The following is a 16,857-nucleotide window of genomic DNA, read 5'->3' as shown; positions in this document are numbered from 1 at the left end:
GAGAGTCAAAAGCACTATCCAGCTTCTCATTCCCATAGCTCAAAATGATTAGTGCGGCAGTTCCCAGAGTTGATGTCAGTGTGTTAGGCACAGCAACCCAGTTATGAATGGGTTACAAAGCCCATTCGCAGTGTGATCCTACTTTGGTGATTGTAAGAGAATGCCATCGCAGGCAGAGGTATAGTTCTAGTATAAATCTTTGTTGATGTTTAATACAATTGAAGAAAACAGTAAGATTATTATTGGAACAGAGTAGTGATGAAGAGAGTGTGCCCTAAATATTAATACATACAATATATGATACACTTGAATGTTATATTACACGAGAACTGAATATTTAACATATAATAGCAGCAAAGTATTATAGTGTGTGAGACGCCTAGGAACTGAGCTGTTTTATATGTAGGCACTATGCATGGGTATGGGGCTCACAAAGAAGGGAAAAGGGTATATGACCAGGGTCATTTGTACCCCTTAGGGTGTGCTCTGCTGGAGTAATTGAAAGCTTGTTTCGATGTCCCTATTCCAAGGAAAGCATTGTTTCTCATTTGCATGCAGCCTTTTCTAAAATATCACTAGTAGGAACCACAAACATAGACACTTTATGGTCAAATATTACTCCCTAGTGCTGTAACATCAGCACCTCGAGTTATTCTTCCTGTTTGAGGATAAGCTTTGCATGTCTTATCCAAAATGAACAATGCAGTCTGCAATCGCAAGCAATTTTGTGTGTGTTGTGACTCCAATTCATTTTGATCAGTTCTGCTACCTATGCCATTGAAGAAGAACCACAGTCTGCTGCTGCTGCTGTCTCCCAACAGTTTTAGGTGTGGGGTGATACTCCTGGACAGTAGATAGTGATGCTATGAAGGGGGACTGCAATGAGGGTTTTGGACCCATGACAAAGAAAATATGTCCATGTTTATAAAAGCAGTACAGTTGTGATGACAAATGTAAGGTGACATTTTTTAATACAGTGTATGTATTCTCCACCATCCTCCTGTGTCCCCTATGATTTAGGACAGAACATTGGGTAATTCCAAACGATAATCCATACAGCTATCTTGCACCTTTAGTCATACCACGTACCCTAATTAAGTACTGCATAAAGTATGATTCTTATATGCTGTGTAAGATGATCTCATTTAAGCTTTAGAGACAATATAATTTTAATTCAATAAATGTCTATTAAGTTCAACAATAAACCATACAACAATAGTAGTATGAAAACGTCTATTACAAATATTCTACAAGAGTAACATGAAAAACAATTAAATTGAGCACAATGAACAAGAGATTATACCTTTATGGTGCCCTATTACCAATATTTTTGTAGATGTGCAGAAATTTGAATTTGTGTTTTTTCTATCATGACATGTCATAGCGGAGTAGGTGTCCAACAGAAAAAAAGTTCTGATCTTCTGATCTCATAATGCAGTAGGAACGTTCCCTATGAAGCTTATAAGAAGCTTATAGTTGAGCTGGGTAATCCAGCAGCATGAGGCAGTAAAGTAAGGGAGCACGGATATATTTGGGCTTTTTCAGTTAAGTGGGTCAAATAATAGTGATAATGCAAAATAACCCACTGGACTCAATCAGATTTCCGTTTATTATATTCATATAAAATGGCTTCTTATTAATTTCTGTGTATTTTATATTGTGCTGTTTGCCCTTCTAAATCCTTGTGGTGTGTGAGGGTATTGGTAAAGTGTCCAGTTGCATATTAGCTGCTTTGCCAGTGCAGGGAAAGTAGGTGAAACCTTTTTTTTTTTTTTTTTTTTTTAAAGTGTATTTCCACTTTTGCAGCCAAATTGGGATAACACCTATTGTATATGTATTATATGTTCTCATTCACATAGCATAGCAATTAAGAAATTGCTGCTTGAAAATTACTTGCTGTATTCTGAAAGAAAGGTTTTTTTCACTCCACTGAATTTACCGCTGCAGTGCAAGGGGGGCTGGTCAGGTTAATATTAACACACTTCACCCTGTCTGTACTGTGCTGGCAGATCTCATTATCATTTGTAAACTAGATTTGAATAGTGTCTGTCCTAACAAAGGTTTAAAGATCTAGAAACATTGTAATGTAATGAGGGGAAGCTCAGTCTGTCCCTAGTCTTTCTTTGGGGACAGACAAAGTTTCTTGTCACTTGCATATTTAGAGAGAAGCTTGCAAAGGCCTGCTACACAGGTACATGTAAAAGGTAACATATATTTACAAAACAGAAAACATTTCGGTATGCTGTGTGAATGTGAACACATAACAACAATAGAGTGGGGTTTAACTTTAATTGCAAAAGTGAAAATACATTTTAAATCTTTCTAGGTTGACAGTCCCCCTTAGAAAACAGAACCCTGCATTTTAATTATACTGCTCTACTTCTTTAAGAGATTAAATAAACCAAATCTTTTCTTCGATTACCATTTTATTTTTTCTCTTTTATTGTAGGTGGTGGTGTTGTCCACAAGACTTCTGAAGCCTTCTGACATTCCTGAACTGCTGTTTGCAGCAGACCGTCTACATCCAGACACCGGCATCTGATTGTCTTATTTTCTTTCATCAGATGAGTGATGGTCCCGGGTTAAAATCACACGAGTTTCTCTCTGATTGTCTAATGCCTAAAACACGTTCCAGAGCGCCAAAGATTTCAAAATGATTTTGTTTATTTGTATTCCCTAAAAATGTATATTTGTTCAGGAAATTGCTGGGAGGAGAAATGGTCTGCAAATGTGCCTTGTTAGCATCCCGTTCTTTGTTATCTCTGTCATCTGTGCACGTGTTTTATTATAGATATTATATGAATTTTGTCTGACCCCTCCTGCAGTTGGGCAGTAGGTCATCTACATATAATCTATGTTTGGCTTCAGACAAATAAAAACTCGGACAACAGACATCCTTTAGCCTGATAGTCTATTGTTCCACTGAGACAAGAATGGCATTCATAAAAGTAGCCACAGATATTAGATGAATGTCAGATATCATTGGACTGGGGGCCACTGGTTGTGTCTGCAGCTGTCCGAACAGACATCCTCCAGGAAGTCATTCATTTTCATGACAAATTTGTAATGTTCATGTAATTAGGCCATGATACGATAATGCCGGAGTAAAGTGTGACTGCTCAATGTATAGACATTCATGTTCATTACTCTCAGCAAATATTTTTTTTTATAATGTGTTCATAGGTAAAATTGTGCCATCATGACTGTTTACCATCTAATTTCTGTGTCTAACTTAAAGTTACTAAACTCAGAAGTTAAATCTGAAAAATGCATTTAAGTATCTTAACTATTAACACAAATGTAGCTTATTTGTGTATCACTCAGCTGCAGATCCTCTAATCATCTCTGAATTGGTGCAGTCACTATGTTTGTTCCCCTTGGCCCCTGTGTGCGTTATAAAGTAGTCACCGCTCACACTCATGATGGACTACAATGTCACGTTTAGTTTACTAATTTGTATTGAGATTGTAGCCCATCACAGGAGTGAGCTTGGAGTGGTGGCTACTTTACAACACAGAGACCATGAGGACCAAAAGTAGCCACCCCCCAGAAGTAAGTAGCCGCCCTCCAGAAGGCAGGACAGTGTCAGCATGAATTCTAAGAGGATTTGAGGATCTACAGCTGATGCACAAATAAGGCACAGTGTTGTTAATAGTGTACTTTGCTTTGTTTAGATTTAATTCCTGAGTCTAGTGTAACTATAAAGTACTGCATGCAAGAAATCTAAACTAAGAGGGTTGTTGCATAGAAACCACTACTGACTTTCTGAAAGCCACTATGTGCATAGCTCTAGGTGCAACCCCCACATGGCAATACTCGGGCTGAGATGAAAGGTGATTATAGTCTGCCACACAGGACAACCTTGAGTGGAAGAGCAGGAGACCTGTTTTTTCTCTGCTCCAGTTAAGTAACAGTTAATGGTCTCCGCTCCACCTCTGCCCTATGACTGGACATTGAGAAGAAAAGCAGCACATCAATGAGCTCATCTCTCCATTGCTCTCTCTCCTCTTATCAGCATTCTCATTGCAGTGCAGCACAACTGATTGGCTCCTTTTGCTACTTCTCCCTCCCTCAGTATGAGCTCTGCTGTACAGGAATTGCAAGCAACTGGTAGACATGTGCACTGCCAAAAAATTCGTTTAGTTTAGTTTCGTTTTAAATTCGGATTTGTGTTATTTCGTTTTTCAGGATTCGGGTGTGAAAGTCAATTCGGATTCGGAAATTCGGATTCGGACGAAATTCGGTAGCGTTAGTACGAACGTTCGTTTCGTTTTCTGTTCTTATTCGTTTCGTTCGTTCGTTTGCAGCAAAAGTGACATTTGAGGGGGAAAAAATATTTTTCTCCTTCTCTAATGTCACTTTGCTCCAACGAACGAAACGAATACGAAACGAATAAGAAACTAAAAAGAACAGAAAACGAAACGAACGTTCGTACTAACGCTGCCGAATTTCGGAAATGGAAATTCGGATTCGTTTGCATTCGTTATGTCTGTAATTCGGAATTCGGATACATCCGAATTTCTGAAAATTCGTCCGAATTTCGATTCGGAACGAAACGAATCGCACATGTCTAGCAACTGGTATCAAGTCAAATTTGGATATTTACACTGCTTGCATATAAAACAAATAGTGATGTATAAATCAATACAGCTTTAAAGCACTGATCACTTCCTTGTGATTTGGGTGTCCCTATTTACCCCATGCCCAAAATATTGGGTTTCAGTGTGGTAAGCTGTCACAATAGAGGTATGCTGGGGTTCTGTTTGTTTACACCTAGCCTTAGATTATTTTTCTTGCACGCAATATAATTCTTATTAAGAATGTATGTGCATGTTACACTCAAATTGGCGGTCAGATTATTGATAAATACCTGTCAATTGTCTGAGGTTCGTGGCCACTTACAAATCAGCCTTTGAAAAGTTTCGAATTCCAGTATGCCCTTCCAATCAGAATCTGACACGGCACTCCAGAATGGTAGATCCTCAGCTGAAAATGATTGCATTTTCTGTAGCTGTAATGACTGATATTCTTTAGCTGCCAGTTAATATACATACAGTACATGTTATGCTTTAACATGTTGCTCATTATCTGCTCTTCCCTGATGGTGGCAAGTTCTGACAATAATAAAAATCACTTGGCTTGTATGTGTTGGCTCTTTCAATGGGTAATAATCATGTCTGTGAATAGATTAATCATGTTACATAAGAAGCCATTCTAGTAGATGTTGTAAGGAAAGTACATTAAAGGACTTGGTGTTTGATGCCTCTGCATGGTAATATGAGCTGTATCTGTAACTACTTAAACAAACATCTATTTCTTACAGCCTTTTAAATTTAATTAATTAATTGTAGGCTACTGCAGATTATTGTTACAGCTTCTGTTCTTTCCTAAATTAATCACTGGAGTATATAAGCGTATATAATAGTGACAATCAGGATAACTTTAGCATAAAAGTTCCTGTTTTACACCATGATCTGGTGAAGAAAGCAGGACTCTCCAATTATCAGCTAGCTGGCTATATATTTGACGCATTACTGAAATGATCTTGTACCCAAAATAGGTACAAGCTTAGGGCAGCTCAGTTCAGAGGTAACAAAAAAACATAATCTTCAAAGGTGTAACAAGAAATCACAGAATCCCTATAGCAAGGTTTATGAGCAGATGGCCTAAAATTTATTCCTTTTTATAACCTGTCAACACTCCATAGGAATTGAAAGCCTCATGGGTTCCTGTGGCTTTATTTACTCCCTATGTGTTTGTAATTATTTGTATTTGGGCTTTTCTAACCACCTTTCCTCCAACCAAGACTAATTATTGTTCCTTCTACATGTACAGCACCATGTGTAGTGCTGTAGAGTAGGAAATGCAGTAGGCTTGGGTAGCATGGTGGCTTGGAGATGAGCACTGTAGCCTTGTAAAGGTGTGGTCATAGAAATTAATGATTTCAAATGCAAGCGCTTTCGGGGCCACACAGGCTCAGAATGACCTGATGAAGGGGACCCTACGCGGCCCCGTAAGCGCTTGCATTTGGATGGCATTGTTTTGTCATTAAATGGACTAATTTCACTTAACCAATGGTGTGCTGGTGACATCTTTTGAAATCATTGTATAGTTCACGGTGCCGTCCCTGGTCACAGCGAACACCCACCTGGACTCCACAGGTTATCAACATTATACGGTAAGCAGTGCAGCAAGATGCATCTATATATCGTCATAGAAATTAAGACCCTTCAGTGCTTTTTTTAATAAAGGTTTGCACCCTAAGTGTTTGTGTGACTTTCCTATGGGTACTTCCTCATTTAATAAAAAAGAATGCTGGTGCTTTAACAGGCTTTCTATCCAAACTGTCCTAGGTGTATATGTATACATACAGTATGTATCTCATGATATTGGTGCACTAAAATAAAGAAGAGGTGTATTGGATAACACAAAGTTACAAGTCTATTTGTGTATGAATTGAATTTGCTTATCTTAACTTTCCTAACTAACTAAATGATCACCAACCCAGTATATATTAAAGTCACTAATCCTTTTATGTTGTGCATATACTGCTTCATCTTCTGTAGCCACAAGAAGTATATAGATTGAAATTTGTTAGATGTTCCTGTATTGTAAAACAAGTTGTAGCAGCGTCACCTTCATAACTTCAGTGGGCCTCATTCATGAACACTGGTGTAGAAAAGTGGCGGCATCACCTATGCAATCAGATTGCAACTCTCTTCTTTTGAGCAATATTTTAAAAAAAAAGATACCAGGGTGTGTTAGCCGCTGTATGTAGTACTTTCCCTTTTCTTTTCTTCCATTCTTATGCATGAAATACCTTGTTTCTTCTCGTGTGAAGGTAAAGATGCTGGTGTTGAATGTCATCCCAGACCTACACTTGGTTGTCATTATTTGCATTCCTTATCGCTCCCTGGTGACATCATCACTGTACAATCAACTTTGTTTTCTTAATCCGGTAAAAGAGAGAGACTACATTCACGCACATTTCTTTGGAACTCATTGCAATTTTTAAATTCTTGTTTCTTTGTTTACGAACGGGACACGAGTCAATAGTTACAGTATTTTATAACAAGAAAGGCATGTAGCGTGTTGTCTGCAATTCATTAGGCAGGTTTGCTGTTAGGCTGTACTGCCAATGCTATAGTTGAAAAAAAATAGTTTTAACACATATTCTAGGAATCTGGAGGAAAAGGAAAAATAGCTATGAAAAATAATGGAAAGGAAGAGAAAAGACATAGGAGCTGATGTGTACGTGTGACACTTATAAGACATGCAGAGCTGCCTACAAGATAGGTGATTGTTCAATTGCAATGCAGGCATAATAATGTATTGTATCTTATGGTGTGAAGAATCTTCATTGAAAACTGCACAAAAGGTTGCTGAGTGTAGGCAGTATGGGTAGTCTTGCTCCACTAGTGTAAGTCATCCTATTCTATTCTTATTGTTAAAGAAAAAAGCAGTAGCCTGCTATATGCTAACTTTGAGTGATGGGAGTACATTAGTATATGTTCTCCAGTGACCAAAAAGAGAAGTAAAACCCCCCAAAAAAGTTTGCCTTTCCTTCTCTTTTAAAGCAGACCTTTACCTCTTTTCACTAAAAATCACATCAGCATGCAGCTCTGCATGCTGATATGAAATCATCTTACATTCATTAGTTAAACAAACACCTTTTTAATTTACTTACAAATAGAGTTCATCCACTTCCTGGTCCACTTTTGCAAAAATTATGTAATCTGTGTCCAAGCGTTGCATCCTGGGAAGGTTACATCAGCAGAGCATTGCTGGGAAATCTCATCTGTAACCTCATGAGATCTCAGGGAAAGGCATTTTCCACCCCTGAGATGATGTGCATGGTCACATGTGCCAGAGTTGCGGGAAGTAAAGGGAGATGGATTCATCTGCCCTTCGTAAAAATGCTCACTGTGAGAAGACTGGGGAAGAAAAGATAAAAAAGGTATGCAAAGAGTAAAAAGTTGGTAATTATCTAGAAGTATGTGTTTGTAGATTGTCATTACTAAACATTTCTAAAGGTGCCTTTGTTGTTATTTTAAAGATATGGGTAAAGTTCCTCTTTAAGTAGCTGCTTATATGCTTATATTTGAAAAAGGAGGGGTTTTACCCAGAGTACCAAACCCTGAATTAATTAGAGTATATAGATTCATTAATGACTCTCAAAGACAACTACCCCTAGCTGCTGTCGCAAGACATAAACAGAAAAAAGGAGATAAACCAAAAGGGGTTAACCCAAAGTGCAGCTAATACAGAGGGTCGGAGAGTCCAAATTTAGTACAAAAATAATTGTTTTATTGATTATAAAATTCTTATAAAAGATAAATTGCACCGCTTCAACCAACACCCATAGTACATCTAAAAAAATGTTTATTGCAACAACCCGTTCACTCAAACACAAACATATACACAAGCTGACGTGTATATTGGATAATGCCGGATGGCCACAAAGGGGACAGCGCTTCAACTTAAATTGTAATCTGAATGTGAATCAGAGGATGTCACTATTTAAACCTCGGGACCCTGATTTTATTGTATTTGGACCTTTTCAGTGAATCTGAAGAGGTTCAGTTCTCACAGGTTGATAGTGTAGCCAGTTAAATGTCACAAATGTAACTTTTACTCCCAATTTAGAGCTGGCAGTGCTCAGGGTGGATAGTTTGATTGAAGATGGATCTTAGTAATTCTGAGACTGAACCCGTAGAATGGTGAATCATAGAAAGTGTCACACTGAGTAGTGATCACACAAGGAAGAGAAATCAACCAAACTGTGTGTAATGTCTCGAATGTATCTGTACTCACGGGTGCTTGATTGTTTCACTGGGCAGTCCGTTTCACACGATCAAGTATTGCTCCATATCCCGCTGCTCCTAGACGTCCTTTTTTGTATTAGTTAGGCAGCCCACTTCGAAAGAAAGTGTCCGGGGGTTCTTAGATGGTTTCCTGATGTATAAAGTGATGTTAGAAGGTCCCGAATGGTTCTAAATATATCGATAAGGAAATCACTACATTGCGCTGTTTTGTAATCCAACACCGGGAGGTTAAAGACCTGACATGCAGGTGGTCAGTCAGCTTAATGTCCAGTAACGGATGACGCGTTTCGCCCCTCCTTTGTTTTCAAGGCTTCGTCAGATCCTGGAATTTTTTAGATGTACTATGGGTGTTGGTTGAAGCGGTACAATTTATCCTTTCTAAGAATTTTATAATCAATAAAACAATTATTTTTGTACTAAATTTGGACTCTCCAACCCTCTTTATTAGCTGCACTTTGGGTTAACCCCTTTTGGTTTAGCTCCTTTTTTCTATATGCTTATATTCACCTTCCCTTCACTTTCTCACCAGTCTATTTGCACAGAGCAGCAAAGTGCCAGACCTAGTGGCTTACTCCCTTCCATGTGGCAGTAGTGGTGCTTGATGAGTGGCCATTTAGGTACCCAGACCTGTCACATGGAGGTGGGAAGAGAGTTCTCAGCCCTGTGTAAAGTCTGACTAGATTGATTTAGAGCTTACATTGGGCTTCTTCTCTTCACTACCACGGGTGGACAAAGCGACAGGGAGGTTCCTATAAGCACATCTGAATTGACTGTTGTTTTGTATTGCATGGCCATCCAGGTGGAGTGTAGCTTTCCATAGGAGTTAATGGCTGTTGTGGGCACATGTGCAGGAGGAGCAGGTTTTGGCTAGAATAGTTTTCAAAATAGTCTGCGGTGTACTAAGGGCCCATTTACATTGTTGCATTATAACGCACATGTTACCATGGGCTTGAATACATGTCTAGACTCATCATAATAAAAATCATGCCTGTTCCTATCTCTGTGCTGCGCGTATTGAAAAATGCAACATGTCCTTTTTTTTGCTGCATTCTAGTGCATTGGGAGGCCCATAGAAGTCAACAGCAATGCATCAAAATGTATATAACATGTTTTTGTATGCTTTTTGACTTGGCAACAGGTATTAACCCCTTCGTGACTGACGACGTACAGTGTACGTCGCCAGCATCGGGGCTGTTTAAACAGACTCCCGGCGACTTTTGCCGCCGGGACTCTGTTTAAACTTGTAGAGCCGACTGTCGGCTTTACAACAGATATCGTTTTACTCGTTGTAACCTCATCTTTTATATTTCATTAAAAAAAATGGGTAATTTGTTGTGTTTTGGGGCATTTAATTAAATTTGTCACTAAATTTTGGGGTTTAATAAGGAGTTGCGCTAATATTGCGCAACATAAAAATTTTCAACTACCACCATTTTATTCTATAGGGTCTTGGCATTCAGAAAATATATAATGTTGGGGGGTTTTACGTCATTTTCAGGCCTAAAATGTGGAATATAACATGGGTGCAAAAATGGAAAAAAGGGCCTCAGTCATGAAGGGGTTAAAAGCCTTGGTCAATGGCTGCTAGTTCTATCCACTGCAAATCCTACATACACAAATGCTTTGGAGATGTGTGCCAAGTTGTGTCAATGATGCATGCCAACAATGAAAGGAAATGCATGTTGACAACGCACCAGCCTAATGCTAAAAAATGCTGCATCCCTATAGACAGGCATAGATCTAAATAGGCCCCAAAAATCTCAGCGGAGTAGGGACAGTAGGAAAAGGTGCTCAGGGAGGGTGTCCGGCCCTAAAAAGGATGTGTGATACATTTGTCCTTCAAATGCAGAATTTTTATGTTTCACTATGTTTTCAATTACTTTCAATAACTCTGTTCATAAAAGACATTTCATTTGAATAAGCTCCAATATGTTTTAAGAAAGAAAACTTTGTTCAAAGTCAAAAACGTAAAGACATTTTTCAGCTGCACGCTTTCAAAGCTAAGGGACATTTCACCATAATAAGTCAAACATTCATGGTGAAAGCTACAATACTGGCAGACAGATTAATTGGGAAGCATCACAGCCAATGATGTTTGGACACAAAAGTCCTATTATAGGTTCTTGCAGCTTGGCTTTTGTGGTGGTGACATAGGAGTGTGCCATAGTTTAATACTTAGTTGACATGAAAAGATGTGAATATATGCTGAAACTGCAGATTGTTGACCTGTCTGACCCCCTGGGTGAGAAGAAGAAAAGAACTGCATTGTGCTCTTGTTTTCACTGGGGCATAATTGCCTGACAGACGTGAATTTACTTGCAAAAGGTCAACACAGGTAGAATTTATGCAGACAGCTGTACAGTATTAATGTATCACCTTTGCAAACGTCAAGCATGTGACAAGGAGGTGTTACAATGGCCATGTTTGTCCACATTGTTATATTCTTCGTATATGTCTGCCAAGTATGTTTACAATAATCTGGATCGAAGTCTTGCATTTCTTGTCTATGGTGTATTGCAGACATACATAGATCTGAGACTAAAGCTACTTAAAATAACATGGAATATGCTGAATTCTCTGCATATATAGAGGGCCAGGGTATTGCCCCGCTAGTACTTCCCATTGCATACCATCTCTGTCCGATGTATATGTCGAATATGTATTTACTGTATATCTTTTAACATGCTAACATGTTCAACAAGGTCAAAGACACCAGTGCATATATAGTTGCCTTCCTGACAAACATCTCAAAACTGTTCAGATGTAAAGGAGACCTATACTGAGTGAGATAAATATGCTGTCATTCTTGCCTCCTCTGACATATACTGACTGACTGGATGCCTCTGGCTTCAGTACTTTGCTACGTTATTGATCCAGAACAAGACTGCACCCAGTGAGGTAACTAAGTATTAAAGCCACAGGATCAGTATTACACCCAGGCAAAAAGCAATTTGCAGAAGAGGAAATAAGGAATGGCAGCACTGGTGGGTAGACTATGTGGCTGCTATGGGAGCTTTCCTAGAGAGAAGGAGAGGGGTTTTATTTGGGAGAGCTATATATTGTCCTTCAGTGAAAAATTGTGAAAATAAAAGAAATGCATAGTCCACCTCAGAGGAACAGTAAGTAGAAGGTATAAATATGTGTTATCAAAGGTCTCTGGCCAGTACTGGTAAAAGATCCCAGGCGTGTAAAATGTTAGGTACCCCATAGATTTTACTAGAAAGGTTGGTGGTTGATCGGTGAGAGGCCTCATTAAATTTTTCTATTGGGCCTCAGTATTCATAGTTACACTCTCTTGAATGCCTTCATACTTCTTTTCATAATACATAAGCTTAAACTAATGGTTTATGGAAGCCATCAATTCCTCAAACATCAGTCATATTAGTAGTCCCTAGTAAAGTTGCATTCTTATATATTTTGGTTCACTGGGAAAAAAAATCTCTACTGCGTTAAATGCACAGCTTAAATATGGCTCCATGGCATTGTAAGGATGCTTCAATTTAACAAACTGCAGTGATAGAAGGAAACTGTTGTTAAAGCCTGGGCTCCGCATCGGAGTTCCTGTGCCAGGAGAAATAACCTTCGGTGTACGGAGCACTTTCATACATGGTACTGCCAGATATGTTCTGCTGGAAAGCAGCAGGAGATACATTCTGATCCATCAAAGGGTACAAGGCTGGGCCAGCTTTAGAAAGTTTGGCTACATTTTCGGAAGCCTCTCCACTGATTCTGTAATAGTAATTAACCTAGGAGCCACACAGATCCCCAGAGATAAGCGTGTAGATGATCTTGAGGATATCTGTCTGCCAAAGTGTCAAAAAACAATCAGTTTAATATCCTCAATATAGTATAACAAGGGGAGATAGAACAGTCGGTACATGTCAAAGCTAACATTTTACCAAAACATTGTGAACTTGTAAATTATATATGAGTGTTACATAACTGATACAGAATATTAATGAATATCTAATATCAAGCATGCATGCAATAAGTGTTTTTATATGTATACCTATATACACTCTAAAACATAAAGCAGTTGATTTAACAAAGGAATAAAGACTGCTCACTTCACTGTGAATTTTAGTAAATAATGTGAATGTGATCGTATGAGAAAAAATTGTTTTTTTTTCCAGGATTGATTGGTGGATTTGAAATGTTAGAGGTTAAAGGGTTAGCTCACCTTTAATGGCATGTTATGAAAAATCCATATAAATAACAGCTTTGATTTTACATTACAATGCTGTCCATCTTTTTTTATAAATAATTATTAATTTTGAAGCTGCCTCTACTGTGGGCTCCCCCTTTCTATCCTTTATAGATGGCAGGACAGACCGACCATTGGATGCACGTTCCCATCACCTCACGAAGGAGCACTCGGCTTGCCTAACCACACATGTGCAGTGCTTAGTTTTGAAGCAGTTTCTAAAGTAAAAATCTTGTTTTAGTAATGGAGAAAGCCATTTTAGGCCCCTTTCACACGGGCTGATCGGGAGGGGACTCATGCACGATGCGATGGAGGAAAAAACTGAAATGGACGGACCCTATGCTTGTCTATAGGGAATCAGATGTAAGCAGACGTGTCTATTTACATCAGATTACCCCCGATCCTGCCCAATCAGGTCCAATGAAATGGTACACTGTTTTGTTTGTTTTTCCGGACCTAGTCGGAGTTGGGGGTTACCGGGTGTAAATGGATGCTTGTCCGTTGACACAGGGCTGCCCATAGCCTAGCAATGGGCATTCAATCGGATCTGTCTGAAAAACTGACAGGCGGACCTGATCAGACTGCTCATGTGAAAGGGGCCTTACTTTAAAATCAAAGCTGTAATGCATATGGATTTTTCTATAAAATATCATTAAAAGTGAACTAACTCGATAACCTTATTTACTGAGACCAGTGAACATTCACCGTTCTAAGTGAACAGCCTTTACTCCTTTGTTTATTAACCACAGCTCCCTAAAACATGACATACTGCTTAGTGTTTAATTTGTAGGACAACCCTTGCTCTTCCTCAAGCCAAAGAAAACACAAAGTAACAATTGTAGAGTTTAGAGAAATAAACAGAAATGTTGTCACCTAGTCACTTTGGCAATGTAGGTGTACATTCTGAAGATTGGGCTACGTTCACACGGGCACTCCTCTGTTTAGCTTTTCCAACTGCAGAAGACGTTACCTGGGAATCTGTGAATGTGGCCCATGGCATGAGTCTCACAATTGCTCCATGAGACTCAAGCAAACAGCTGTGGGTGGGAAGCCATGTTCAAAGCAATGACAGCAGCTAGTGCCCACAGCCATTTGCAGCTGTTCCTATGTAATTGCACAGACTGCGATTACCTGTGCACGATTTCCCTGACTGCAAACAGTTTACATCCAGGATTGTTCGTCTACAGGTTATCACAGCATGATGTGCGATTACAAGAAAACATAAAACGATAACAGAATAATGGTTGATTTTGACTTACATTCAGTTGCTTTAAAATAATGAGTTTTTCCAGGAACAAGTCTATAAAACCATGCCCTGTCTATTCTAAATCAGGGGCGTTTATTGGCTGTTCACTCCGACGTGCCGTTGCCACTCATTTAGGCTCTGCTCATACCTAGACGTATCAAATATGCGCGTTTGTCGCGTGTTTCGTTACGCGCGTTTTTACCGCTTTTGACAGCTTTTTCTCCATTCAGATCGGCTTGTAACAGGTTACAGAGCAGGGAAAGCCTCCCCACTGTGTAACCTGTCATGGACGGAGCACTGCCTGTTAATTACAAGCAGCGCTGCATCTGGCTTTTGACAGGTAGTTAGGTTACACAGCAGCGGGCTTCCCCTCTGCTTATGTAACCTAACTATAGTGAGGCAAGAGCTGTCACAGCCTCTACTCTTTGTTAGAGCTCTGTGAGCTCTGTGGATGGCAAAGCACCATTGGTCCAAGCTGTCCAATCAAAAAAAGAAAAAAAAAACCCCCACTGAGGCCATCGATGTCGATGCCTCAGCAGTGAGGAGCAAGTGAGGGACAGGGAGGCTCATCCCCGTCTCCTCCCTCCTTCTTTCACACTAGCTGGGACTTCGGTGGGATGGGAGTGTGGCTTCGGTGGGATATGGGTGGGGCTTTGGCGTGCTGGGGGCAGGGTCGGGGAATGCCTCACCAAGAAGCGAAGGTACCGCACGTAACTGCATTAAAGTATATCATATATAAAAGTATATAATATATAAACCATGTACTATAGTATATACTAGTATAGTACAGTATATAATATTGCCCTTGTTATTACAATCTCAAAACTAGTTTTCAAAGTTTTTTTAATGTGCAGCTTTTATTAAAATAATACCTGGTGATCCTGCCATGAAGGTCCTTGTTCAGACACTTGTTATAGGTTGACAATGCTGTGTCTCCCACTTGCTCTTCTTCTTCATCACCTTGTACTTGGCTTTTGGAGAAGACTATAGGTGGCCATGTTTACGCTCCTTGTATATTGTATTGTGTGCTCCTCTGTCAGGATGCCGGTCCAGAGCAATGATTTCCAGCTGACGCTGGATGGAGTGCAAGGAGTTAGAAAGTGCCTAAAAGGATGAAACAACACTGTTTTAGTAAACCAAATGTTAATTAAGGTTTTTCATCTACTTTAATAGTAATATAAAACTAGTTCAACATAAGAAGATAGTTAGTGTGGGTTTGCAGCTCTAGGAAGAGGTCATTGGTCAGAAAGTGTCTAAAGGTGGTCCTACTCCATCCAATCTCCTTTAGATCTATCATCAGCTTTGTAATGCAAAGGCCAGCCTGAATTGATACAGATTAAAAGGATTGTTTAGACTGTGACATATCCTCATATTACATAATTCTGATAAATTGTTTGTACAATTAGATTGTATAGTATGGTTAGTTTAATAAATCTGTGGTCTAGTTAGTGAATCGATACATTCAGCTCCACTGCCTCTATTGTCTATACTGTCTATGTAGTCATCTCTACCATATCTCATGCTTTGTGTTCTAAACCTGCCAAACAAAGTCTTAGAGCAACATTTTGATCATTTCAGTGTGAGTTGATCAAAGAGAAAGAAAAGCTAAACTCTATTACATGCATGAACTCTGAAGATGTGCTGAGCCTTCTACAGCCACATGGAGGAGATCACCTGCTTCACAGATGTTACCATGAAAGTCTTAAAGTGCATTCTGCACAGTATTGATTACTGGATACTTAATGTTCCCATTAATCATAGTCTGTAGAATGGCTAAATTATATGTCTGCATTCCACCCCGCCACAAAGAGGCTGTTTCACTGCTAACCCTATTCATGGAACCTATGAAAACACAGAAAGAAGCCATCACCAAATATTGATAAGTTCATTAGCAGTGCACTTTTCTTCTGTTAAAGTCATAGTGCACCTTTTGCAAACAATAAATATACCCAAACAATTGAAAAATAAATGTGCCTTTATTCTTTTTTGCGCTGGAGCCATAATCAGTGGCTTGAGGGTGCACTGCTCTGGCTCGTGCCGACCGTTTCCTCGACCTCAGGCCCATACTGAGGACTTTCTGTTATGGGACTGGAGGAAGCAATCAATGGATTACAAGTGCGGTAACGTCACAATTTTTGTGCTCCATTGAGATCTAAAAGTCCCTCGGCCAAACTGGCAGAGAAGACTTAAAGGAGAACTATGGGGTTAAGGCTTTTCCCCATAGTTCTCCTTGGGGTAACGGGAGGACGCAAACTAGCGTCCTCCCGTCACCCTAGGCTCAGTATACCGCGAGCTGCAGCTCGTGGTATACTGAGACGCCGCGGTATAACGCGAGCTGCAGCTCGCGGTATACTGAGGCGCCGCAGCTGAAGCGGATCCCGACAAGTGTGCCGGGATCCGCCCAGCTGCGCGACTGACAGCTGGCTCTGCCTATCTAGAGGCAGAGCCAGCTGTACCCGCCCCCTCCCCCGTCCGTTCCGCCAGTCAGCGCTGGCGGATCGGAGGGGGAATCCAGGGGTTTGAGGCTGGGGAGTGTGACCATGTTTCATTTTACACTCTATATACCTGTAACATAAAACATG

The 16,857-nt window shown here is 39.8% G+C and overlaps 1 protein-coding gene across 1 annotated transcript in view; it reads left to right on the top strand.

Annotated features, from left to right (window-relative positions):
• SCFD2 (sec1 family domain containing 2) overlaps positions 1-3,142 on the top strand; it is a 357,431-nt gene extending 354,289 nt beyond the window's left edge. Inside the window, exon 10 of the mRNA XM_018575955.1 lies at positions 2,450-3,142. Coding sequence (XP_018431457.1) covers positions 2,450-2,542 — 93 coding nt within the window. The 3' untranslated portion in view covers positions 2,543-3,142. The remainder of the gene's footprint in view (positions 1-2,449) is intronic.
• The last annotated feature ends 13,715 nt before the right edge of the window (positions 3,143-16,857 follow it).

The sequence above is a fragment of the Nanorana parkeri genome, unplaced genomic scaffold (genome assembly GCF_000935625.1).
Source record: "Nanorana parkeri isolate BGI_ZX_2015 unplaced genomic scaffold, ASM93562v1 scaffold54, whole genome shotgun sequence".
NCBI lineage: Eukaryota > Metazoa > Chordata > Amphibia > Anura > Dicroglossidae > Nanorana > Nanorana parkeri.
This window is presented reverse-complemented; position numbering and strand designations above follow the sequence as displayed.